At 41.4% G+C, this 27822-nt stretch overlaps 1 protein-coding gene across 2 annotated transcripts in view; it reads right to left on the bottom strand.

Moving 5' to 3' along the window:
• Window positions 1-279: 279 nt before the first annotated feature.
• The window catches only part of tnrc6c2 (trinucleotide repeat containing adaptor 6C2), a 49653-nt gene continuing 22110 nt past the window's right edge, over window positions 280-27822 (bottom strand). Inside the window, exons 4-22 of one of the 2 annotated variants that reach the window (XM_007551547.2) lie at window positions 24914-25306; window positions 13091-15514; window positions 12477-12680; window positions 11836-11999; window positions 11639-11716; window positions 11362-11419; window positions 11068-11210; window positions 10808-10954; window positions 9895-10038; window positions 9549-9668; window positions 8257-8340; window positions 7590-7869; window positions 7152-7319; window positions 6348-6539; window positions 4985-5134; window positions 3844-4059; window positions 2640-2713; window positions 2398-2537; window positions 280-761 (exon numbers count right to left, since the gene is read on the bottom strand). In XM_007551547.2, coding sequence (XP_007551609.1) covers window positions 407-761; window positions 2398-2537; window positions 2640-2713; window positions 3844-4059; window positions 4985-5134; window positions 6348-6539; window positions 7152-7319; window positions 7590-7869; window positions 8257-8340; window positions 9549-9668; window positions 9895-10038; window positions 10808-10954; window positions 11068-11210; window positions 11362-11419; window positions 11639-11716; window positions 11836-11999; window positions 12477-12680; window positions 13091-15514; window positions 24914-25306 — 5534 coding nt within the window. In that variant the 3' untranslated portion in view covers window positions 280-406. The remainder of the gene's footprint in view (window positions 762-2397; window positions 2538-2639; window positions 2714-3843; window positions 4060-4984; window positions 5135-6347; window positions 6540-7151; window positions 7320-7589; window positions 7870-8256; window positions 8341-9548; window positions 9669-9894; window positions 10039-10807; window positions 10955-11067; window positions 11211-11361; window positions 11420-11638; window positions 11717-11835; window positions 12000-12476; window positions 12681-13090; window positions 15515-24913; window positions 25307-27822) is intronic. The other variant, XM_007551548.2, reaches the window with a different exon arrangement.

Below are 27822 nucleotides of genomic sequence, written 5' to 3'. Positions count from 1 at the left end.
TGACCATTTCCAGTTTTAGACGCTGAAACTGAAATCCAGTTTGTTTCTGGAAAATACTAAACGGAGACAAAAATAAAAATAAAAATAGATTAATGAAACAGAAAGAGGACCGGGGTAAAGCAGAGGCATCGGGGGTCTGCAGTCTTTGTCAGGGACCCTCAGCTTTCTGATTTACAATTCACAGTTTGAAACAGTTTCACTCGATACTGATTATCGTCACATGATTTGCTTGGGTTTTGCTCTTGCTCATTTCAACCATTTTTTTTTTTTTCTTTTTGCTCTTACTCATTTCAACCATTTTTTTTTTTTTCTTTTTCTGTTTTGGACTTTTCCTTCACTTCTGATCCGATCCCCCACCAGGAAGCTGACACAAGAGGGCGCTGATTGGGTATCGTGGCGTCGCCCACTACATGGACTCTCCGCTCAGCAGATCTCCAGGCAGCAGGGTGTTAATGGGGGTGGGGCTCCCGATCACGCGGGCGTCCTCTCCGTTGGGCGGCCCCCACAGGCTGGAGTACTGGGGGACTCCGCCCCACAGCAGGTCGCTCCCGCTGGCCTTGCTCCCACCGCCGCCGCCGCCACTGCTCCACTGGCCAATCGAGTGGGACTGGGAGGCCCCGCCCATCCGATTTTGATTGCTTCCTGGGTTGGCGTGCCAGCTCGTGGTGGTTGCCCCCAGCGACTGGCCTTGTGCAAAGAAGCGGTTGACGTCCTCCTCCCCGGCGAACTCTGCCAGGATGGTGGTGTTTCCGAGCACACACCTTCCAGCACAAAAAAAACATAAAATTACTAGTCGACATAGAAGCATCACAAAGTATGATGGAGTATTAGTGACACACTAAGAAAATCAGAAAGATAAAATTCAGAGGATAATGTCATAATATGGGAATTGTAGTATCATGGGAACAAAGTCGTAACATTACGTCTTTATTCTCATGTCATTTCAACTTCATTCCTGATTGATTTTGCTGCTGCAGTAATGGTGGTTTTGTTTCCTGGAAAACTACGAGCAGAATCATTTTTCTTGAGAACTAAATAACTAGAGTGGGTCTTTTCTTTAATTCCCAAAGTGTGAGCTGTTACAAAATTCACTTGTATGAAAGTCCATCTGATAGCAGCATGACTTCCCCCCCGCTCCTCTTTCATGTGACTGTCACTAATAGAAGCATTAATGGCTGGTCAGAATGGAAAAGATGAAGTACTTCAGACATGGGAAAACACCAAGATGACAGCAACAACATGAGGTTTCACTCAAGTCATCCTTATTTTCTTTTCTCTGTTCCAGCAGCTTGACTCATTCAGAAAACATGCAGAGGGAATGGTGAAGCGAGTGAATTTCCCTGTTTTACAGAAGTTTTCAAAAAGCCACTGAACTTTTTTCACATTTTGTCACATGGCAGCCACAGACTTTAATGTATTTTATTTGACGGAACAACACAACGCAGCGCACAATTCTGAACTGTTTTCAAATATATTCACGGACTCCTGAGTGAATATTTTGTCGAATCACTATATGCTGCAAGTCTTTTGGGAGTTATTCCTCTACCAGCTTCCTAAACATAAATATATATATATATAGCAAATTCTTTGAAAAACTATCTCAACCTCAGTCAGATTGGGTGGAAAGAATATATAGAGATAATTTTTCACATCTTGCTAAATGTTCCCAATGGGATCCAAGTTTGGACTTTGACTGAGCCATTTTAACGTAAATATTCTTAGATGTCTGTATGTTTATGGTCATTATCCTAAACATGTCAGCCTTTAACTGGTTTTCTGTCAGGGTAGAGTTGTGTTTAGCTTCCCATCAACTCACAGAATGATGCTGCCACTACCACAGTTTGCTGTGAGGATGATGCTTTAATGTAATGGGAAGCTAGTTTTCTGCCACAGAAAGCATTCTACCTGCAAAAAAAAGTTGGATTTTAATTCTATCTGACCAGAGGATCTTTGATGTGTCCCCCTACAGAAATGGTGGATTTTTTCCCCCCCAGCAGTAGAGCTTTTATAAAGGCCAGATTTATTGAGTGCTGACAGATTCTTCCACCTGAGCAGTGAATCTGCAGCTCCTTCAGAGTTACCATGGAGGTCTTGAACAACTTTCTGATTTATGCTCTCTGACCTCTGAAGGTAAGAGGCTGCACTACATTTCATTTAAGGGTCCGAGAGTAAATGGGCCACAATTATGCACTGTTTTCTGTTGATCTGTAGCATGAAATCTCCCAAAACACACCGAATTTCAAAGTTGTGACACAAAAAACATGTTCAAGTACTTTAAATTGAGGAAATGTGCATCCTCTCTCCAACTGCCTTCCTGTTATCTGAGGCAGGCAGCTGTAACACAGCGGTTCTCAGTGACCTCCAACGCTAACGCTGCAGAGACTGAAGGAAGCTTACATGTGCAGGGACTTCTGGGCCTTGGCGGCCTCGTCCTTGGAGCTGTAGCGCACCACAGCGTTCCCCTGAGTCAGGTTGAGATGGAATGTGATCAGGGGACCGTGCTGCATGCACAGGGTCCTCAGAGTTGAGCCATCGATCTGACACGCATAAGAAAACAAAAACAAACAAAAATAAGAGGACTTTATTGCAGATATTTCAGTTAGTTTACAGCTCTACAGGATGTAAGAGCAGAAACGTACCTGTGGGGTGAGATTCCTCAGAACCAGCCAGCTGCTGGTCCTGTTGGAGCTGTCGGTGCTCCATGTGGTTCCCTCTGCAACAGAAGCGCTCAGTTCTTCAACCGCGGCTACTCAGAGAGCATTTTTAGTAGAAATTAATGGGTTTCAACATTAAGCATATGCGCAGAACTTTTTGAAGGCTGCTTAAGGTCAAAGAAACTGTCATATACTTCACTGCGCAGCTCCTGTCGGCGTTACAAACACACAAAAAACAAAAATAAAAGCAGGTTCTCCTATTTCCTGCATGACTCTAGATGTTTCGTGTCACAACAAGGTCACACATACAGAGATGGTAAACCCCAAAATGTCAGTTTAACAGGGTGTGTTCTGCTGACATTTTGAAAGCAAGTGATGTGAGAACTGCACCTGTGAACACAGCGTCCACATCCTCAGTGGAGGATGAGCTGGATGGGTGTGAAACAGATCAGACAGAAAATGATTTATGCTGGTAACTCTGCTGACGAGTTTGAAGGAAATCTGCTGAAACTGAGCTGACTTCTCTTCAGAAGTTGAAGAAAAACACACCTATGAAGTACTTAGAATTGCGTACAACAATGAGATAAACACCGAGATTTAACAGCATTATTATTGCTGTGTACAAATTTACCACAGATCTTTTACTAATTGTAGTAGTAATACAAAATGCTTCTGTATCACATTTTATCTGACTGTAGCTGGAAAGGATTTAGTGAATGGTTTGATTAACTTTTAAATAATCCACAGCAAAGTATTTAAAGCTCTTATTGTGAAGGTTTGGCTGGAGGAGCCGTCTCTCTGTTCATTTGTTAACTAAAAGATAAAAATTAGACTAATAGCTGTACTCTGACATTATTCTGGATTTTATTTTATTTTATTTTTTACCAAATAAGCAGACTAAACGCCACTACATTATTAGGCAAATAATAATACAATATGTCACTATGGTAACCATTAAAAACAGTAACAGCGACGGTAGTTTGTGAAGCTGAAATTATTAATATCATTTTATTTGACTGATATCAATATAACACAATTTAGAGCTGCAGACTGCTTGAAAAACATCAGAAAATGAATAGATGGAAAGGAAGACCTCTGTAAGCAAACACTTCATAGTTTAGCTAAATTTATATGCTGATTGATGCACGCATGTGATGGGAGTTTAATGTAAATGACACTTTGTGCTCACCAGAGGAGTAAGTGGCACTCCAGCCTTGAGCCAGTCCCAACGAGCTGCCGCCCCAGGTGGAGGAGGGCTTGGTGTTGGTGAGACCAGGCGGGGGCCGGGAGGGGGCCGTGGTGCTGCGCGGGCCCTGAGGAACCTTCCACAACTCATGCGACAGAGAGGCTTGGCTCTGAGCAATGGGCCCCGGGGACCAGGTAGACTTCATTTCAGTCAGTTTGCCTTTACATGGACAGAAGAAAATGGGGAGAAAAGGAGAATAGAGTTAAGCATAGAGGGAAAACCAAGCCAGGTTAGCTGCAACATGTTATGCTTGATATTTAGAACTGGAACTCAAAAAGCAAAATAAACCTCTCCTAAGGAAATATTAAAAAGCAGAAATGTGTTTGTATTCTTCTAAAAGTTTGAAAGAAGAAAAAAAAACTGATTTTTATTAAGTAAATTGTTCATGCAAAATAAAATACATGCATGTGCTGCTTCACTTAAAAATACTCAAACTTTTGTAACAAAGACGGTAATCTCACAGGGGGAACTTGCACTTGGTTTCACAGATAGAAAATTTAAAAACAGGTAAGCAATAAAAAAAAAAAAGTGAGAGAAACCCACACATTGTTTTTACACACAAACACACAGAACACACTAGGTCAAGGTGTGGTCCTGATGCAGGGATTGGATGGGTGAGGCCTGTTTTGTGGTTTTTGATCTGCAGCACAGATTGTTCACAATCACGTCAAGGATGTTGTCTGACTTTTTTTTTTTTTTTTTTTTTTTTTCCACTACTGGTATAAGTAAGAAGAAACACACAAGTCAGGGTTTGGGAAAGGCTTAGACGTCTACTGGATGAGTACCTGAGCTCTCTCCATCACTGGACAACAGACTGAGAGAGCTAGATAAGTCACTGATTGGCCAATCGCTGCTGGTGGGAGGCAGAGAGCCATTTCCCAGTGGAGAAACTGGGGAAGTGGCTACATTATTGTGGAGATCGTGGTGGTGTGAGCAAAGACAGACAACAGAAACAAGATTTTAAAAAAAGAGAAAAAGTTAAAACAAAAGAAAATCATTCACGATGCACACAGTATGGAGGTCTGAGGCGTAATGGAGGTAACAGAAGGACAGAGTCGCTGATGACTGAGGCTTCGCTCCGTACCTCCGTTCCTGTCCCGCAGCAGGTAGCGGTTGACATCGTGGATGTTTGTGTTGATGGTGGGACCGCTGGGGACGCTGCCAGGGGTCATGTTGGGGTCATTCTCAGGGTCAATATTCTGAAGGCCCTTCCATGGCACACCTGGGCAGAACTCTGAGGAATAAAAATCATTGATGAGGATAAATAAAGAGCTCACATAAACAATTAAATATATATTTTTTGATAACATTGACTGCTCTAATGGTTTTTACAACGAGCTAAAGACGTCTAGAGATGCCAACTCTGTAATCATTTCAAATTAAAATCCAAGACTGCTTTCTCACAAAGATAACCTGTTTTCAATATCAATAATATATAACTGCTATGTATCACTCATTGCTGAAGGCTAGAAAAACATGTTTTTCAACTTTTTGAAAAAGCTCTTATAGTTTTAAGAACTGTAAAGTTTATAGTTCTTAAAAACAAATCAAAATAAGAATCAAAACAAATCAAAATAAGAATCTTTCCAGTTGGTCGCATCAATTTTTTTTTCCAATCATAATTATAAAGTAAATAAAAATACTGTATTGGTAACAAGGGCAAAAAGAAAAAAAAACCACTAACACAGGAGGCTGAATTCTGGTTACATCACTATTTAGCTTTTAAAGAAAATATTTGAAGAAACATCGGTGGAAAATTCAACAATTTTTTTTTCTTTGGCTGGAGTTCCTGGAGTATTTCCTGTGAGGTCTGACCTGATGATTCTCTTTTGTGCATTCTTACAGAGCTGGTGGCATTTATTCACACTAATATTTACAGTCTGGGTAAAGTGGAAATCTTTCGTTTTTATCTGATTTCCCAGGTTTTCACCTGGCAGTCGGGTCAACGATCAGAGCAGGTCAAAACAAAAACGGCAGGTTTTTGTCGCTTGTAGAGTGACTGAAGAAACATTATGTTCAGTGACATAAACAAGCTTCTTTTCCTGTGTACGTGTCAGGTGTCAGTGGTGGTTGGGGTTGCTGAGGTTTTGCTACAGAAGCCCAACCTGTTGAAGGCTGGTACGGCCCAGGGCCTCTTCACCACTTTGTGTTCCCCTGCCTCTTAAAAGTTGTGGTTTTGACTGAGGGCCTCAAACGTTGCACACAGTTTGCAGTTCAACTCTGCAGCTGCAGGCTCCACTGGCAACATTTGCCGTGTCATGGACTAACCTGAATTTGCATGTTGTTAAAGGATCCGGATATGAATTAGTTTTGCTTTCGCCAACAGTCACATGATTGATGATCGGCTTTTGTTTCAGAAGCAACTCAAAAATGTAACTGAAAAAATAAAAAAAAATAAAAATCTAAGTCATCATCACAAAGTTTTAAAATGTGTGTGCGCTCCTCACCTGGAGGCCAGTTAATGTTGGCCCCATTTGAGATCTTTTCATTGGGGCTCTTGCCTTGGCCCCAGTTGTCAGGAGGCACCAGGGGGCTGCTGGGGGACTCTGAGTTAGAGATTAGATTGTAAGGGCTGTACGAGTCCTCCAGCTGGGGGGGCTTCCCTGGGGGTCCAAGGGTAGAGGCAGCAGATATGACACCTGAAAGGAAAGTACGTACAGACGAAGACAAGTTTTTAGACCCATTAAATTAAAAGGAATTCACAAAACTCAGTGAAATGACCACATCTAAAAGTAAAAATTCAAATTTCTTTTAATCTACATATCTTTTGTATCAGAGAGATGCACAATAGTGTACACATATTGCCCTGCAAAACTGTTATACAACTGATGCAATAATAGTGCAAAACGATCTCAAATAGGAAATTCCTTAAGATTATTGAAATTTTCAGTAGTTTGTTGCTCTAAATTGCAGAAGACTGTGCAGCAAACTATGCAAGCATTTAAACATGTCTGAATATAATCAGAAAATAGCCATAAATATCCATACCCATTAAACATTTTCACATTTTGCCACATTACAGCAAAATCATCAATGCATTTAATTAGAATTTGAACAGACTCTAGAAGGCTCAGTCAAAGTCCAGAGCAACATCCAATCAAGTCCCTGAAGCAAGACTTGAAAAGAAATATTCACAGATTTGTACAATCTTATGTTTTTATTTCATATCACAACGCTGTCCTATATTGTGTTGGTCTTTCATGTATTTAAAGCAGCAAGTAAATTGCTTTCCCCATCTTTTTGAAACATACCATGCTTATTATTGAAGTTATTCTCCAAATTTGAAGAATTGCCAGTGAGGTTGTCCATAGAGTTAGTGTGTGTCCACTGGGACAAGCGAGACTGGGGCTGGGGGGGCTCCTTCAGGGACAGACCCCCAACGTCCATGCCATTTACATTCATGTTTGGATTCAGTCCAGCTGCAGAGAAAACACAAGTGACTTTAAAAATTATATTATTATGCATGACAGCATGACTCTTTGCACAAACATCTGTGCATAAAACTGTTTTAGCTCAAAGCAAGTTGACAGCAGCTTGATCACGTTTTTTTTTCTTAATAGGTTTATTAGTCATTCATTTATTGAACTTTACATTTTTTATTGTAACAATTAGAGTTATATATATATACAATTAGTAAAAAAAAACTAAAATCTGACTTCAACACTGCGTTGTTCTCAATAAGAACTCACAAAGAGGGTAGGTGCTGTAGGCATTGGGCGAAGACGGAGGCTCTTTGGTGTGCAGTGTGTCAGCGAGGCCCGGAGCCTGGTGTGGGCCTGCGAAAGGGTCCAGGGTTGATTTTCCGGAGCCAGGAACTCCAGCAGGGCCACCAGGGGGGTGCAGACCGGCGGATGAGGAGGACGAGGAGGAATGCGAGGGAAGCTGCTGCTGCTTCATCAGCAGCGCCTGGTACAGCTGACGCTGGTGCTGCTGGATCTGCTGCTGCATGTTGGTGATTGTACGTGCAACCTGGAGAAAAGACAATATTGAACTATACATAAGAACACAAGAGTTTGCTGCAGAAAGAGTACAAAAGAAATGCAAAGTCAGGGTGGTGGGTGTGTCACTATGGAAACAATTTTAGGGAGACGTTACTATGGTTTCGGTAATTTAAGACCCGCACTATAAAAAAATAGTTAAAAACTATTGAGCAGTTTCTTCGAGCAGTAAAGAAGCTTCAGTAGTTGGTACTTAATAGATTGCGTTGTGACAAAGGATCTTTCCTTTTTGCCATTAGAGCAACATGTGACATTTGAAGTTGTGCCATAGCCATGGGAGACACAACCTCCATACGGTCACACAACATAATGAGTTATGAAATATTGTTTTTCTGTGAGAATGCACATGTTGACTCACTTGCTGCTCCTGTTGCCTAATGGGGCCGGACACATTGCGTTGCGCCTGCATCATCTGCTGCTGGATTTGTAAACGCTGGTATGCCTGAATGGAAAGAAAAAAAACATAAGTAAAAGAAAAGAAAACAATGCAAGGAAGGCTCAAAACATGCCTGAATAATCAAATCTTTGTTCGTAACACAATAATTTATCTTTTTATTGTTTTTGTTAAGGGTTAATGGAATCTAATGCTGCTGTCATATATTCTGGAGTCCCACAGGGATGTAATTTGAGGCCAGTTTGATTTCATTAAAGTCGTATGTCTTATGCATGCAACTATGTTGGGAAAAAATATTACAAAATACATTTTACAGAACAGAGTTTCTGCCATTTAGTTCTATATTCAGACGTTTCCAACTTCTCTCTTTGTCACTTTTTAGTCACTGTTTTAGTAAAAACGTGATATTTAAATCAGATTAAGTTAGTGCTTTTCTTAAAACCATTTTCTTCCACTTCCCTTGACAATACTTTGATTCAGCCACATATATTCTGTGGCTTTCGATATTAAATGCTGTAGAAAGAATTTGCAGAGTTTACTCTTGAAAGGACTATTCGTTGTACTTTTACTGTTAATAAATGGCAGGTTCATGCTCTCTGCTTTCGACGCTCATTTTCTGCCACCGGCAAAGTGCCTTATTTTTCTAAAGTATCAATTATAGAACTTGTAATTAATTAATCACAATGACTATGTTAAAAGTCTTTTAACTACAAATATTGCAACACATACACGTTTCCTGTGTGTTGTGATAGGTAAAAATATAGACATGAAGAGTCATACTTGGTTTGTTTCAACTAAAATATCTGAAAGGATTATTTGTGAATACATCATTAATATCTAGTTTGTTCATCAATAATTTATAAATTGCAACTGTGCATAGGCCATCATATATTCTCTGTTCAGTTCTTATATATAAAATTCTTTACATAAGGAAGGTCTGATAGACAGGAAATGACTTGTTCTGTTATCTGTATCTAGCTCTTTGTTATGAGTTCCTTCCAAATATACGTTTTATATGTATTGCATTAGATTCAGCTTCCTTTTTTAAGTGGGCATTGAGTATGTTCACATGCATTTTTGTTTTCTCTGTGTATTTTTAATATGGTAATGGTATTAGTGGTTTTATCAACCACTGGCGTTTCATTTTAACCTCGACAGTATTTTTACTCTTATAAATTGCGATAAATAGATTTTTGTGCATCTGTGTACCAGCTTGTGCTTTAAATGCAACGAATGAAATGAAACAGAAGTCTTACCATTTGCAGTTGCTGAAGTTGGTACAACAGGGTCATTTGTTGAGGGTTTATTGGTGAGGTTAAAAGTGCAGGGTTAAGACCAATGTTTTTTGCTGCAAACTGCAAGAGTTGTGCTTGGACCTGACAGGAGCAGAGGGATGAGGAAGAAGGAGAAAAAAAAGAGCTTTAAAAATGGCAACAGCAAAACACAACAGCTCCATCTAGTGGGAGAATCAAACTAATACATCAGTTTTTAGATTCTTGGGAATGTAACGGTCTGTATATTATTATATATATATGTGTGTGTGTGTGTGTGTGTGTGTGCGTGCGTGCGTGTGTGTGTGTGCGTTAAATGCCATGTGCCTACCTGAGGGGAAAGAAACTGAGGCACTTGAGCACGTAGACTAGGCTGGGAGGAGCTGAGAGGTGGCACTGGTGGCTGAGGAGGCTGCTGCTGCTGCATGGCCCGGGTTTGTGCTGCTCCATTACCGCCAAACATTCCATTGGGTATCTGAAAGTACAGCAGATGACAACCCAGGAACATTCGGTTAAATTTCACTTACACAAGTATTTAATGAAGCACAAAAAAAAGCAACAGAAATTGACGAAAATGCTGAACCGGTCAACAAATCCATTTAACAATACTTTTAAAAGCATTGAAAGGAAGAAAAACAACTGACAATAAAGGTGCTGCCAATGATGTGAACAACATACCTTTTAGAATATTTGAATCAAAGAATAAAATAAATACAGAAAAATATAATATATCCAAGGACAAAGATGGTAAACTGTAATGAGATCTGAGCATATTTGACCATTTTGAGCAAACAAAAAAAAAATAGAAAATGGTCAGTAAAACTGTCTGGTCTTTATAGGACTCTTTAGATCATTCAATAAATTGAGTGAATGCATTTAAAGTCAATGAAGAGTTCATGAAACACACTCAAAAGCTTGGAAAACTAATATTTATAATTTATATGCAAATATAAAGACTAAAGATATGTATTTTTTGCATTCAACTACAATTTTGTATCGATACAAAATGCTCAGGCAAACTACTGGTAACCCTTAACTATTCACAAGAGTATGCAGTTTTTCACTATTCTAAACCCAACACAAAATAAAAACCTTTTTTTGTTCTGATATCTGATTATACTGTAGTGCATAAAAGCCATTAAGTACAGCTTTTAATATACAGGTGTTTTATTTTCTCTTCTTATCTATTTGGAAACAGTGCTCTACGTTGTATAGCGAAACAGAAAATGCTTCTTCTAATGTACCTGTCTGTTGTTCAAGTTTTGCATGGCCAGCCCCGGATTGCCCTGTCCCAAACCCTGCCCAGGAAGGCTACCGTTGGCCAGGGGGAGCTTCAGGCTGGGGGAAGGCAAAAATGGTGATGGGGGAGCGTCATCTGACAGGACGCCATCCTGGAGAACACACAAACCCACGACCGATCAGAAAGGAGAAAGCGACAACAACAAAATAAAACTTTTTCTCATAACTTCTGTGTAAAAGACTGCTCAGGTAATTGTTTTCTCACCTTGTCAAGAAATGTGTTGCGGTCAGAGGGGTCTTTGGAGAGAGCGGAGGGCCGACACACTAGGGTCTTGTTCATGCCGTTGCTGTAGTCAGACATCCCCAAACCCCGCTTGTCCAGGTCTGTCTTTTTCTCCAAGAGAGCAGCTGCAAGGAGACAGAAGAATGGTGGGAGACAGCTAGGGTTAAAATCAGTTTCTCAACATAAATCATTGACAGTATTTAGCAGTTTTTAATTTACCTAAAATGAAGAAAGTATATAATTTTGACACAATAAAGAAAATTATTCTAAACTTACTCATGGCTTGGTCAAGGTTCATGTTGTTGCTCTTCAAAGCCTCCTCAGCAGGGTCTCTCTGTAATACGAGAAGAAAATAAGACGTATTTTCTAATCAAAAACCTGTTTTTCCCGACTAATTCAAAAACAAAATAACAAAAAAAAAAAAAAACTGCACAGGAATGCAGCGATGCAACTGCATGTACTTCTTTTTTTGGGGGGAGGAATCAAAATAACTACTTCTACCTCAGAATTTACAGGATAGGATATTTAGTTTATTTAAACAATGCATTCATACCGGAAAGCCCATGTCAGTGAGCTGTTTAATCAGACGGTTCATGATCCAAGCCTCATCTTGCTTGCTGCCGATCTTCCCCTGAAATACCAGCAAAATACCCGTCAATGCATTTCCACCCGCGCTTCCATCAGTAGAACAACAAGCAAAACACAGAAGTGTCTCTGTGTTGCACACAGAAGTGAAGATTGTTCTCTGACCTTGCTTGGACACTTTTTGGGTCCGTTGCCCCAGGAATTACACGAGGAACCGCTGTCCTGCGATGTGGGACTGTTCCATACATCCCCATCCTCAGTGTCCCATTGGCTGGTAGACATGCTCATTTCTTCTCCATTTCCCCAGCCATCTTGCATAGGTTTGGGGCCTAAAAACATGCATTGAATGTATAAATGAACTATAATAACAGCAGCAACAACAACAACAAAAACCCTTAAGATTCTCATTTTTCATGAATCTCATATTAACATGATTCGTTCCGTTTAAAAAAGGTGTCAAGCAGGTTGTTCTTAGTCGGACCACTAGGTGCCACTGTTGCCATTTGCCATCTTTACCTTTTCCCAGCAACCCTTCTATAATTTCAAACACTTTCACCCAGCAGTAAAAACAACCACAACCTATTGATGCGTGGAATTGCTTTAATCTTAGCAACACACCACTCAAGGAACATCAACAAACACCTTCTGACTACAATTTGAAATCCCTGAAGTAAAAAAACACATGCATACACTTTTTGAGTGTCATCCTGAAGACTAAATCTCCAGCAAATTCCCAGGTTACATATACAGCAAAGTCTAGAATATATAACTTTAACCTAAAGCAAAATGTTTGTCAAACAGGTTACCTGATTTGCAAGGTGCAGAACCTGTGTGTCCATTTGACCTCACGTAAGGGCCAGGTGGCTCATGGCCACCGTCTCCCCATCCTCCAACACCACCTGGGGGTTTCCCCCAAGCAGATGTACCATTGTCAACAGCTGAAGTTGGAGCTGCTGGCTCTCCCCACGCAGGCTCCGGCTTGGGCTGGACACTGGGAAGCTCTCCCCAACCTGGAAGAAATGTACATCAATTTAGAAAAAGAAAACAGAGCTAAAAAGAGAAGTCTTGGCTCACATCTTGTCTCATCACTGTACATAAGATCTTACTTCTGGTAACCAAAACCAGGGTTCTACTTTCTCTACCTTATCTGTGTATTCATTGCTCAGGCTTATTGGAACTGACTTTTTAACTTATAAATGGGCTACCACAAGGTCTTACGAAGACCCATATTTATATTGCCATCCAGCCCAGGAAAGAGGATAATAAAGAAGGAAAAAATAAACTTCAACTGAGAATAAAGGCTAATTTTCTAGGTCTTAAGCATTAGCCAGAAAAAAACTATTAAAAATATTTTTCACATTTTTAATATCAAACTACTATCAAATGCATTGTTTGAGGTGTTTAAAACTGTTTTCAGTACCTGGATTTGCAAGGGGCGGTCTACCCTGGGGTCCCCCAGCCGGATGAGAGGCAGCATTATTTGGTGACCCATTGTTGTTTCCTTGGTGCAGCATGTGACTTGGGGGCTGGCCATGGTGAGAATGGTGGTGCATGTGGTGAGAGTGATTGTTGTTATTATTGATCATTGCTACTGCACCATTCTTGCTGGGTGGCGGGCCGCTGTTGCCTGGGTTGTTATTTGGATTGTTGCGATCCCACATGTTGACGGTCTTGCTGTAGGCGTTGGGATCACCCCAAGTTGATGTTCCGTCATCGATCTCCATCTTCCGGCGGATGGAGGGAGGGGAGGGCTCCTCCCAACCGGTGGGCTCCATCCCCGGCTCCTGCTTGCTAACGTTTCCCCAGCCAGGGTTGCTTTGCTTCACTGAGCCAGGACCACCCCAGGAACCAATGCTGACACATCCTCCACTACCAGTGCTGCTGCCACTGCTGCTGCTTTCCTGGGGCTTTGCAGAGCCCCAGCCTCCCTGCACTGGACCATTGGCACGTGGGGTCTCTCCCCAGTTGCTGTTGCTCACAGCAGGAGTAGGTTTCCCCCAGCTCCCACCTCCTCTGATTCCTCCTCTCGGGCTTTCATTCCACCCACTGCTTTCTCCATTGCTTCCTTCTCCTTCCCACATGCTGCTGGAGGAACTATTTTTCTTCATGTCTGGGGCCCCCCACTCGCCTGTGGTAGAACTACTGGAAGCCCCATTACTGTTGCCCCAGCTATGGGAGTTTTTGGGGCCTTCTCCCCAGCTGCTAGGCTTGTTTTTCATCATGCCATCATCCCAGCTAGATGACTTCTCATCGGAACCCCAGGATGAGCTGTCCTCATTTTTAGGACCGCTGGTAGGTAAAGGGTCTCCCCAGCCACATGCTGTGCCATTTGGGGCTTTGGTTGCTGAAAGTGGGGGGTCCCCCCATCCTGATCCAGTTTGAATCGGCTGCGGTGGAGGAGCGCCCCAACCAGAGGAGGATGATCCTTCACTGTCCATTTTTCCTCCAGATCCAGGCCTCTGGCTGGGCCCAATGTTTGGGTTAATAGCACCTCCATTGGTTGATGAGGGTCCACCATTAGAGCTGGAGCATGCCATGGTGTCTGAGCTGCTAGTGCTCTTCCCATCATCAGAATTGGCTTCTTCCATCTCCCACACAGTGTGCTGCCGGATGGGGGTCTGTCCCCAACCCGAGTTACTCAGCACTCGGGGGTCTAGGTCCTGCCGGGGGAGCAGAGGGGCAAATTCCATGCTGGAGGACCTGTCTCTGCATTGGGATCGCCCTTCACTGCTGTCTCCGCTATCCTCACTCGCTGGAGCTGTTCCTGATTGTTTGCCCCATGAACTCATTTGCTGATCCTGGCCTGGACCAGAATTACCAGCATCCACTGAGTCCCAGCCTTTGGATATATCCCCACCTCCAGAGGACTTCCCCCAGTCTCCCCAGCCACCACTGCCACTACTTCCACCACCACTGCCATGGCGGCCCCAGGCAGAAAGGCCTCCAGAGGGAGATGAGTCCCAGCCCGAGTCTTTTGGAGACTCTGTTGGCTTGTTTTCTCCTCCACCCCACACAGAGCTGCCTGTTGTGTCCCCACTGAGCTGGGAAGACTCAGTGGGTGAATGACCACCCCAGCCAGTAAGACCGTGGATGGGGCTCATAGGCTCCTGAGCTTGTTGTTGTTTAGTGTAGTTTGGTCCATCAGTGTTAAGGTTACCAGGCTCCATATTGAAAGATAAGTTTTTGTTGGTTGAAAGGTGCTGCTGATCATTGTCATTACCACTTATCATGCTGACCCAACTCCCCCCACCAGTGTCCGCATTCCCGTTTCCCACATTTCCATTTCCATGTATGCCTGGTGGGAGGGACGAAGAGCTGGGTCCATTAACACCTCCCGTACCACCTTCATGGCCCAAGACAGGCCAGGCCGATGGGTTGGCATTGGGGTTGAGGTTCAAGTTAAAATTCGGTGATCCCCAGTTACTGGGGGCTGCTACTCTTCCACCATTCATGCCATCTTGTTTCCCATCTGAACCCCAGCCTCTACTAGCTGCTAACGTGCTGGTTGACACAGGTCCCGTCATCATGGTACCGTTTGGTTTGAGAGAGTTATAGTGGGCCTGCTGGCCAGTGGCACCTGCGGCCATACTCAGAAGACCACTCCTACTTCTAGAAGCGACAGCACTGGTGTCTAAGTTAGAGCTAGCTGAGCCCAAGGAGCATTCTGGGTTTGATGGCTGGCCGGAGTCGATATTATGCTTAATGGATGGCCAAGCTTCTGTATCACTTCCGTCAATGATCACTTTGTCCCAATTGTTGGCACTGGAAGGTCCGTCAACAGGTACTGAAGTGCCCCAATGAGACTTCTCATACTGGGCACCAGAGCTGCTCAGTAGGGATATGTCTGAGGGAAGACAGACAAAAGAACGTCATTAAGGAGACGTCACCTTAAGAGATGTACAAGGACATGAAATAATAATAGTGAGGAATTCCAATAAATACATAAATTGGGAATAATAATGGAGATTAAGAATGTAACAGAATGTCTTTACATAAAATCAATCAATACTGAAAAGATAGTAAAAAAAAAATGTCATGAGAAAAGCTGTCTAGTTGTCTAGTGTCTAGTCTAGTGTAAAATACTGGGAAAAATGGAGAAATTATTTGCTGAATATTACAATATCATCACATTTTTATCAGTTTAAAGGACAATAGCAGTCCATCTAAACGAACGTATACGTTATAGGACGTTATCGTTCAAATCCACAGCACCTGTAATGTAGCCCATCAAATATTTGTAATATTTGGAGCTGAAAGGAATTTGCGATTGTAATATTGAAAATAGAAATAACGATGATGACTGGGATTCAATATATTGTACCCTGCTAACAGACAGGATGAAAAATGGGGAGGGAGAATTGTTATATGGCGAAGAGAATGCATCATATTCAATTGAGGAACACCATGTTTTACAGCAAGGTTCACTGTCAGCCTATATTTAGTTGCCTGAACCAATTTTGATCTCCTTCGTTTATTAATGCAAGCTATCTGCCCTGACAGGCAGAGACGGTCACGCTTCCACTATGTAAAATTTATCACATAATCAAAATGTACAGTCAAGCGTGTTCCATGTCATATCAACTATGGCATATCCATATATCCCCACAATTGTGCAGTGGACCAAATAGAAACACTTAGCAGGCGCCTTCCTCTTCCAAAACCCATCCTTTTAGTTTCTCTTGTATAAAATCCTTCAGTTCACCTCTTTTTTAAAAGCCGATTCTTCTTTTGTGTCCTTACAGTACACACATATCAGTTATTTTAATGTTCCTTCAGAGCAAATTGTTTCCTCCCTCTTTTTTCCCCTCCCCTCCCGTCCTTCCTCCTAACCCCCAGCAGTAAGAGGCCCATCAGTCTCCATCGGAGCTTTGCTGGCTGGCCCTGTGAAGGTAAGACCAAGTGGAACGCTCCTCGTTTACTGGAATGAAACCAAGGCGGCTTCTCATCCATCACTCCTTATGCTTTGCCGGTTCCACTCCTCCTCTAACTACATGGCATTAAAACCAAAAATAGCATCTTACTCCAACTTGTTTTCACTACCCGCATATAAGGAAGAGAGTAAAATCTATTCAACTAATGCTTTTCTTCTTGTTTTTACACACCAGGTACCTCAAAGTTACTGCAGGTTTGCAATCAGCAGCAAGCAAATTTATGGAGCACAAAAGCTTCCATCAGATGGGGATGGGGGCTTAACTAATAATACATTAAGTCAATGGTGTAAAAGGGTAATCAATCATTGGGGGGGCAGCTAATCAATGACCTTATTAATGCTAGTGGGTGAGAGCAGGGAGACTATCGATTCAGTATGCAAACACCAGGACCGCTAGGCCAGCCGCAGGCAACTGAATGGGATAAAATATATAAATACCACCAGCAAAAAGGTCAAAGACGCGAATAAAAACCAGACAGAAATGGAGCAGCACTTATTCATCAGAGTTCATATGAAATACAGCAGTAGTGCAAGGCTCAAACATCAAACCAGAGGATGTTATAATTCAAATAAAAAGTGACAAAAGGTGGTTCAGAAAATGGCAAAGCAAACACCTCATTCCAAATGAAAATACAAAAAATATCTGCAAGGGGAAAAAAATGAAAATTCCTCACAGGCTTAACTGTACTGATTTGTTTGATCGTTCCCTGATTTAGAAAACACGTTACATTTACTTTTTCTCTACTGGAAATTTCCATCCGACAGTCGGACCATTGTAGTCATTTCAAAACAGCTAAAATAACTATTAGAGAAACAGGTCAAAATGATTCCCGCAGATGAGGAGAAAATGTTGATTTGCTTGAGGCGTGTGGACTGCTACAGAAATCGTGGAATATTTGTTGCGTTAAGATGCTAAGATGCATGGCATAAGGGTAGCACAGAATAAAAACATGTCCTTGTGTATCTCTTGTACCCTGGTGGCATTATTGTTGAAATGTAAACCTGCCAACAAAAAATCTGCAGTTCAGTTCAAATCAGAAAAAGGGAACCATATACAGTGATTATGCTTTTCTCTTTAAATAAAGTTAAAAGTTGGTGTAGCTTGAATGGAAATGGGAGGCTTCAGTTAAAATGATGGTTTTTATGAGCACTTAACAGTGATTGCTTTTTACAGCAGCAGTTAAGGATAGTTTACATGACAAACACCTACAACAGGGGCAACCTTTGCACATTAAGCTGCACAATAAATACTCAGCCTTAAAAAGGAGCAGAAAAGGCAAACACAAATTGCAAAACCAAATGGAGCAAATTAAATTCTAGTATTTGTGTCTGCTTTTTAAAGTATAATGATATGAAAGTTATAAAAAAAAAAGTTACAAGTAGTAAATATTTGATAAATAACAGCGATGAAAAATCCAAACAAATTTGTTCTAATGCATATTAAGAATCTCCATCCAGCTCCAGAACCAATCCCCTTGTGTCCCAACTAGACGTCCCTTAAAACAAACAAACAAACAAACAAACAAAAAAAAAAAACAATCCCTGATACCTGTTGGTGTGCCATCAGGGACTTTACCACAGCTGCCCCCCAGTGAGTTGTGAAGCCACATTTTCCGTGGCCTATTTCTGAGAAACTGTCTCATATTTTGTTGATCTAATTATTTTAGGATTTCCCTGACAAAGAGTGACTTTCACAGTTAAAGACACTGCAGTTCCTTGTCAATGTATGTTATGAGCTTTAAAGAAAAAAAAATGCTTTGAGCTGAATTATCAACAAATCATATTTAAAATAAATAAATAAATAAAACAGAGCAAACTTGTTCGCCTGGAACTAAAGCAAACCGCTCAGGATCAAAACAGTCAGCAAGAGCAAGGCGATAGCTTAAAGATGCACATGTCATCTTCAGAAATAAATTAGAAACCTACACCTGTTTGAAATAATGTTGTTTTAACCAATCAAAGCAACATTTAAGGAGGATTTATCTGCAGAAAACAGTTCTGGCGAAATATCTAGGATGGATATAAGATAGATTAAGTGGGACACAATCACATCCTGATGTAAACCATGGAAGACTGGTGCAATGTAGAGTGGTTTTACAGCATCTATGCAAAGCATACTGAAGCACTGGACGAGGACTCGAGACATCTCTACTTTATGTTTTATTAGCATAACTAATTAGGTACTTTTTTGTTTTATGAAATGGAGGCATAGTGCTTCCTCAAAGGAGAATATATTGTTATCAAGTTATTACCAATACATACTGATTGCAATTAAATCAAAAGAATTAGATAGATGCTACCACCTCTTAACAAAAAGATTTGAGAATCATTTGCACGCGCCATCCTGTTGCAATAAACAGAAGCCAAACAGCTAGTCTTTAAATTTTTACACGTTAGCATCTCAGTGACTTGTAGGCGTCTAGTTAAAAAAAAACAAAAAAAAACACGAATCATGACAGTCTTTAATACCACGCCATGTTCCCGCTTTCTGCTAAGGTAGCTTTTTATAGCTTTCAGACGAGCAAAGAGACGTTTTTATCAGAGCTGGATTGCATCCAAGATGCTCAGCCGCTGCCACAAAAAGGAAATCTGTATTTGGTTCAGTCAACCCCACACTCAGCCTGCATCTCTTCTTCCCTCATTTGCACATTCAGTTTTCTTAAGGATGCAAAAATAGGTTACGTGACAGGCTGCCGTTCTTTAATCCCTCCCATCTGATATAACATAAATCTCAAAGAAAGAGCTTACAAAACAAAAGGCAAAAAAGAACCATGAGGAGACGGTGCTTACACTGGTAGGAGAAAAAGAAAAAAAAAAAAAAGGAGTCGGTCTGAGAGAGAGAGGGAGAATGGAAAAATACCCAGAGAAAGGTGCACCAGCTTTTGCACGGAGACATTGCACAGATCCATGAAGAAAATGGGCACGAGCAGCCAGCGTGTTAGTATGTCTGCTGCATGGCGCACAAGCTGAGCAGCCTGTGAAGGTATTCGCTTTCTGTATCTTATGTAAACAGTTAATCAGAGTATCTGCCGCATGACTGAGCTAAATCTGTTTTCATAAGTCCTTCATCGAATTCCTAAAAGGTCTTGCTAATTTCTTAGCAAAACGGCGATTTAAAAATCGCTGATTTAAAAGAGCATAAATGCAAGTTGGATGTAAAAACAAAAAAAAAAAAACAGAGCTGAAGGTGATTATTCCCATCTAGCGTTTGCAGTCATGTGGAATAATGCGCTTCTGGGCTCATTCAGGTTGCAATTAGAAGGGCAGTCTCTGATTATGACCTCTAAATGAACGGATGAAAAAAAGAGAAAAACAAAGGGTCCCTCTATAGCTTCACACGGTGACCAGGTCTGCCTTTGTGTGCACATATGAGAGGAAGCTTGACTTCTGCATGAATCTGAAGTGTTTTTAGTGATGCACAAACAATCAATGACGATCAAAGATCAGCGACGCCTTGTGCCGCCATGCAGAGCTGAGGCAAAAATAACAAAAGATGAACTTCATATAATGAAGGCTTGCTGCCATCACAGAAATGGGCATTCTGCCAAGAAGTAAATGTCGTCCCCTCCCCTTTAAATGAAATGAAACGCTTGGTGACAGAACGAGTAAGAGCAAAGGTGGGGGGCGGGGAGGAAGATAGAGGAGAACCTGGGGGGAGGGGATCATTTATTCAGAGTGGAGGAAGTGGGGAGAGAATAAGAGGAGCAACAAACTGATTTTTTCAGTTTGACACCGAAATCTGGCCCAAGCTCAGCTGTAGAATCCCATAAAACCAGAACCAGAAGCAAGAGGGGGGGACATTTAGTAGTCTTTTGTCCCCTTAATAGACCCTCTTGGCTTCTCACTCAAGGACGGCGTGTACTTGTTTTTCCGGAAGCAGGGAGAAAAAAGGGACAGTGAGGGAATGGTCTCGAGAGAGAGAGAGCGAGAAAAAAAAAAAAAGCTCATCATTCACGTCTGTTTACTTCTGCTGAGAGACGAGGGAACTTACAAGAGGGGAATCGCGGTGACTTCTCTGGTTTCCCTGACTGAGTCGGCGTTAATGAAGCCACCGGGGGGGTTCTGCGGAACGAGTGTGTCGCAGCGTGAGCACAAGGGCCAATCCATACCTCCCTGGCTTCATTAGGACCAAGCAGTCATCTGAATATTTGATCACTTTTAAAAACATGCAAACAACCAAGAGCTGCTGATACAAGCGGACGGCATCAGAGTAGCGGGCGATGTGGACTTAGAGTTTTATCGCAATGTTTTGTGGTACTATTGTGATAATGAGAAAAATAATAAGACTTTTACTTCTTTTTTAGGTAAATGCATGGCACAGCATTCATAGTGCCACATATATACATTATGGTCTTGAAAAACATTCCTATTTGAAATAAGCTTCGTATATATATTTAAAATTTTATTGATATTTATTGATGCTGTTGTTGGAAAAACACGGGAGAACCATAATAAATCAAAATTTGAATCATAAGAAAAGTTTCACAATAAATGACAAACGGTACGATAAATGCTCGCCCCCAACGTCAGGCTGACGTGATAAAGATGGAACTGTCTGAACTGTTCAGTTAGTCATAGTTTAATTTAAAGGAAGCGCACAAAGATTTAACTGAGAAATAAATAAAAAAAAACCCAGACACTTAGTTTTAAGTCAACAGGTTGAAGGGGGTGTGGAAGTGCAAATGAAAGGGCTGAGTGTTTAAACAAAGTGACCCTCTGGCTGCGCGCTCTGTCTGGATGACGGACAGCCAGCTGTTCCCGCTGCACTTCCCACACTCCTAACAGACGCCCATTTCAGCACCTGCCGGTGGGAAGTCCGTCTGGACGGCTGCTAGCCGCTTCCGACCACTTAATGCTCCCAGGTCAGCTGGAGACACGGCAGTAGCGGGTGTGACAGAGAGACGGAAAGGGACGAGGGGGGGAGGGCTATCTGTCTGGTAAGACAATTGAATGCATTCTGAAGGGTAGAGGTCATGCGAGGGTCTTAAATGGCCTTCAATTTAAAGCAGGTGCCCAAATAGATTTTTTTTTCTTTTCTTTTTTTTGAGGCTGTCTGACAGCCAGCTGGAGGCTTTGAAATTTTTATGTGCTCATCTGAATTTTGAACAGATAAAGTAAAAATTGAAAAACATGAAGACATTTAAGAAATTAATGCTTTAAGATTATTTCTGGTATTTCATCTATTTAAAACGTCCTTTTCTGCATCAATGGTATCTATGCGCGAGTGTGTGTGTGCGTATGTGTGTCGGCATGGTTGTTTCCTTGTGATGGACTGATGACCAGAGTGTGCCCTGCTTCTCACCCAACTTATCACATGTTTATCCTTCGAGGGATGGAAAGATGTACAGAAGTTAAACAATGATTGGTTGCATCATAAAATCCCTCGGGTCCCAAATAGGAATCAAAGTTTTAAAAAGTTAAAAAGGTTCAAAACCTCAAAAAACCTTCTAGGAAGTTGTTCTGGTTGCTAACAGACTTTTCAATGTGACGTCAGAGAAAGACAAGCAGTTAGTCTGACAAACCTGTGGATCCTTGTCTCACTTGTGTTTTATATATTATCAATGTTGCAGTGGACATGTACGCTTTTTATTGCGTTATATTAAAGGATTGTGTTAATTGTGAAATCTTACTTTGAGAATGTCATAAATTAAAGCATAATTCTGAAACTTCAAACCACAGGGTTTCTAAAAGTTTTGGGAAATTTAATTTAAGAACTTTTAAATTCAACACCCACGTGAATTAAAACTCATAACTTAATATGTTAGTGTAATAACTCACTTAAATAATAACCAATGTCTATAAGATGTGATATTAAATAGTCAAGAAGAGTTCCAATAAAAAACAGACAGCTTAATTTGCAAGAGCAGGGTGAATGTTTAGACTGAAAAGTTTTGTCTCATCTTCATAAAACTCTCCGTTGTTAGAATAATGAAATTAAGGAAATACACAGACTCTGTTTCTCACACCCTGTCTGACATATTAAGAAAATCTGGACATATTTGTGACTTTTTGAAGGCCTTAGATTTAGATTCTTACAAATTAGATTTTTCATGTTTTTTAGACCCTGCAGAATGCTTGGTAGCAATCAGAAACAAGAACCAAATGTAAACGAAAACAAATATTTACAGTATATATAATATATATGTATGTATTAACATATACTTGACATATGTACTTTTTACCTAATTAAAATGAACCCTAACCTCAATTATTTTTAAGATCGCAATATGTCTGCAACTTAGACGCACAATGTAAAAAAAAAAAAACAAAACGAAAAAAATACAAAAGTATGAGTAAATAAAACGGTATGAAAACAGAGAATTTAACTACTGTGTCTTCTCTGTAATTTACAGCCAAACAGTTGGTGCAACAACAAGGCTGCTGGCTATTAGCTGACAAGAAACAACGGGCTGCGCCTCGGAAGCCCTTAGGACAAAACCACGAGTATGAAGGAGGGGGAAACCCTGCCACAGGCTGTTTTCGTAGCAGACCCCTGGGAAAAATAAGAGCAAGGTGAGTGCCAAGCAGGACAACAATTGCTGCACTAAAGCATTATAGGTTAATATATCGGACCAAGGCATCTTAACTAGCATTAATCCCACAGGAGAGACATCTTTGTTTGACTTTCAAGGCTTAAACAGTTTGCTTCTCTGCTGAGAATACAGCCTGGAGCCAAACCAAGATCTTGGGTTCCGGCTGAGGACACCATACAGTCGCAGAGTACAATCGGGAAATACTTTATACATCAACGGAATTCATTTCCCAACAGATACATAACCAACAACACTCCCGAAAAACTATTTTTAAATAAACAGGCCTTCAGCAATCAATTACATAGCATTTAGGCTTCCATTTGAGGCAGTGGCTGGTGAACTGGCTTCATCACAAGAACAGCAGCAACATAGAGCTCTGCACTGCTTTCATGACTCGGTGAATGTGCGCAGCAGCTGCTGCAGATCTGTTTACAGGGAGCGCGCTCGGTGTGCTCACAGCAAACGTCGAGCCGGTAATCAAAGGCAGCACAGAGTGGCAGAGCTCTGCTGATCAAAAAAACAAAAACAAAAAACAAACAAGCAAGCAAAGGGAAGCTAAACTAAGAAGCAAGCATGGGCTCACACTAGGTCCCACTTAGAGAAATAACCGTAAAAACACAGCGCCGCGCATCATCCCATTCAAGTCTTCAACGGGACAGTAGGCTAATGTTGGAAGATGAAAGGAACCGTAGGTTTGGTGAGCTAATGATGTAGACTGAAAACTCTTCGTACATTCATGACAACAAAACAGTTGTTTTAAATAATAATGTTTGGTCGGAAAAAGGTCAACAGCAGTGCTAATATGCAAGAGAAGAGAAGCCGGGCTCCAACACTGATGTAACTCACCACTAAGACATTACTTACAAATACAAACAAACACTTCACAAGGAGCCCCTTGAGGCAAGTTCAGCAGAACTGATCCTATGAGCCAACAGGGAACTCATTAAAAGTCTAGCACTGGCTAAGGAGGTCACAGCAGAACTAAACCTCTTCATTTTCACTAGATGACTAACATTTTCAAATGGCTTGGTGTAACTTGACAGAAACAATTTTAACATATCGGCCGAGGCGCTTCTAACACAAAGTACTCATTCCTTGACGTTCTTCTCTGACGGTTTGTTATTTAGACTTTTATGAGACAGACTAACACAAAACAGTGTATAATTGTGGAGTGGAAAGGACTGGATGGTATTCAAAATTCTTTACAAATAAAAGTCTTCAAATTTTTTAAACATACTGAACGTAAGATCAAAATAAAAAACAATAAATTCTGCAGAACCCCTTTTTGTTGCAACTGTAGCTGCAAGCATTGAGAAACATGTTTCCACCAACTTTGCAAGTCTTGAAATTGAGAAAATCAGCTCAAGCTAAATCCTATTGGACGGCGAGGCTGTGAAGCCCTGCATCAGATTGATTAAATTTGAGCCTTGGACTAGACCATTCTGACATGAATATTTTTGGATTGAAAACATTCCATTGCCACTCTGACTGCACGTTTGGAGTCATTATCTTGTAGTAGTTGACCTTTCCCCACAGCCTAAACTAGAAAAAACTGAATATGGAATCCAAAAAAATGATCAAGTAATGAAAAAATGTTCAACAGTTAAAACAAACACAAATAGATGAATTAGAAAATGAACGTCCAACATTCAAAAAAAGTGACGAATCAAACTGAAAGCAGTTCTGGAAAAAAAAAAAAAAAAAAAAGCCCACGCACATTAACCACTGAACAAAAGAAATAAAACAAGCGGAAACATAAACCGACTACACTGACACAAACCTGGCTTGTGTTTGCTTGTAGCGGACGTGGCAGAGTTTTGGGTCGTAGCGGATGACGACAGAGACGCTGAGGGCGAAGAGGAGGGAGAGGAAGGAGGGAGGGTGAGCGCGCCGAAGGCTCCTGCGGGCAGCGGCTGGCCTCTCTTCAGTAGCTGCTTGTGCTCCTGCTGACGGAAGCGCGGGGGCACCTCTCTGGGCGGATAGCGGCCACTGGCAGAGGACAAGTGGCACTGCTGCAGGGGGGGGCTCTGAGTCAGGACCTGGCTACCACATGGGGGGCCCTTGCCATTGCCAGAAGAAGAGGTGGAGAAGGAGGAGAGGGGCAGCGTGGGGCTGGAGGGTTGGAGGTGGTGAGATGAACCAGGACTGGGCTTAGTGGGGACAGGCTCTGGCACTGGACAGATACAATAGCATTCATTTCAGGGAACAGAGGCAGCAAACTGATGTCAACAGAGTAGAAGGAAACGATCTTGTGTCATACAGAGTTTTGCATTTAGCTTTTCTATGTATTGCTGCGTTACAACAAAAGAAACTTCAAACACAAGTGCATCCTTGTGATATGAAAAGTATGGAGTGAATTTGTATTCAGTTCCCAGAGTGAATACATCAAACTATTTAATAAAGGAGCAAAAATTTCAATCTACAGTCAGGCTGGATAGAAAGCCTTTGTAAAACAACAACTGCAACAGATTCATTTAGGTCTGAGCTTCAACTCGCATGTATATGTTTCGATTTAAACTGCTCCAATAAACCTCTGGCTGTGTGTTTAGTCTTTTGCAGTCTCTAACAGATGATCTTCCAGCCAACATGTTTCACCATGGCGACTGTGTGCTCAGGGTGAGGTCCCAACTGATTAAATCATCTTCCCCGACATGACATGGCAAACTGAAGCAGGACTTTTGAATGTTTAAAACTATTTATGATTTCACTTCCACTTCACAATTGTGCACTTATTTGCATTTTTAACAAATTAAATTAAGGGACAAGAGTGGTTGTAAAGGGGAAAAATCTGGAAACGTTCATTATGAATGATTTTGCCAGGCACCATTTATAATTGCATTTGTTTCACTTAGTCTGTCGGGTTCGTCTGGATCTTTAGAAGAGCTTCATTCAGCCTGCAGTTGAACATGTGTAACAGGGGTTGACACCCTTTAAAAGGTCAGCTTATTCTGCCAACATCTATAACTAGCAGAAACCTCCCATCTTCTTCTTTCAAAGTCCTTTGTTGCACTGCCCGTCATCACACACACAAGCCAAGACGCGTCCTGCTATTGATTGGGCCTGAGTGTGACCCTGTTATTACTGTGACCAACCAGCCAACTAATATGACACTGGACAGAAAAGTGACAGACGGAGCTGTACAGCCACCAACCAACCAAGCAAAGTGATAAAAAGAAAAGGTCTGGCCTGGACACTGCCTGAGAGTTCACACACAAATATCCAAGAGAGTTTAAGGCTAAGTGTAGGGATGTTATAAGTGATTATTTTTATAATTGATTAAAATTTTTCTATTATTTTAAGCTTTACCATGGTATTTTTATTATAAAAGAACCACAAAACACTAAGTCCATATCTCCCACCTTTAGTTGAGAGTCTGCATTATTACCTTTAAAGGCCTACGCTGCAGTGCCGGTAATGAAGCACACAGTGACATGAACACACAGGTCACACTGGAGGCTAAACTGAATTGAGTGCAGAGGTATTCTTGCAGAGCCTGCCAAAAGCTTGTCTAAAAGCACGGCAGAAAGTGCAGGCGCTGTCAGGCCGACCACACGCTGCAGCAGACAATAGGAAGCAATAATAGGAAGCAAAAATTCGTAGTTACATTACATACATGTCTCCTCGGGAGATCAAGTTCACATGCCTGAAATAAACTGAAAAATCCAGGCAGACACGCAAAGCGCTCACAGGGGTCTTTAAGTTTTTCAAGCCAGTGAGATCAGTGTCAACCCGAGGCAGAGGGAGAGTTTGCTTCGCTCAAACAGTGTGACCGCCTGTTGGCTTAGAGCTGCAGATGGTGACGCACATTTCTGATTAAAGTCAGCTCAGCCCGCCTGACGTCGCCTTGGCCAATCAGGCAATGGCACGATGAACGCTCACCACCCTACTCCTGTTTGACCTACACTGTCGTCTCTCCAGTTTACTCCTCGTTATTCCATCAGCATCTCTCCATTTCGCTTGTTTTTCTTTTGCATCCAGCTGCTCTTCTCCACCCACCTTCTTGTACCTTTTCTGTTATTTTTAATATTTTGATCCTTGGTTCCTCTTCAATTCTCTCCCCCAGTCTGTCTGTAATTGGTTTTTTTTTGTTGTTTTTTTCAGTTTCTTTCATGTCTCCTCCAAACTCAGCTGGATGTTTCCCCAACAACAACCTAATTTTACCTCAATCCGGCTTCCTTCTGAAGCAAGGTGGCTCTACTAATTGCTGGAATGGTACATTTTATGAAAATCAGCAACCTGTTACACTTTAAAAAATACTCTGGTTTGGAAGAACACAATGTTCAAGACCAAAGGGTCTTTCTTGTAAAATGGAGAAAATAGCACTGAAGTAGTTTCGGGTAGCATGTTGGCGAAAGATGAAGCATTTAGCCAGGAGTGAAGAAATGCCCAAGCAACTCTATGAATCTGCTGCTTGTCTAAATTCATAAATGCATGCACTTAAATAATATACAAGCAATGTTTAATTCACAATGTATGCCAACATGCCCAGGTTAATGACACTAAAACCAAAGATTATAAGGCCCACTTCAATCTTTGCTCAGCATTTAAGTCAGTACAACACTGATGAAACCCAATATCAATCGGCAGTGCACCAACACGTTAGGAGGAGAAAGTATTAATATCAGGTTATAAATCCATTTAGGTTTTCAGTAGATCACAACTGAACATCAGCTGAAAGAAAAAAAAAAA

This window comes from Poecilia formosa, unplaced genomic scaffold (genome assembly GCF_000485575.1).
Source record: "Poecilia formosa unplaced genomic scaffold, Poecilia_formosa-5.1.2 Scaffold43, whole genome shotgun sequence".
Classification (NCBI taxonomy): Eukaryota; Metazoa; Chordata; class Actinopteri; order Cyprinodontiformes; family Poeciliidae; genus Poecilia; species Poecilia formosa.
The sequence above is the reverse complement of the archived record's forward strand: the minus strand, read 5'-3'. Positions and strand labels throughout refer to the sequence as shown.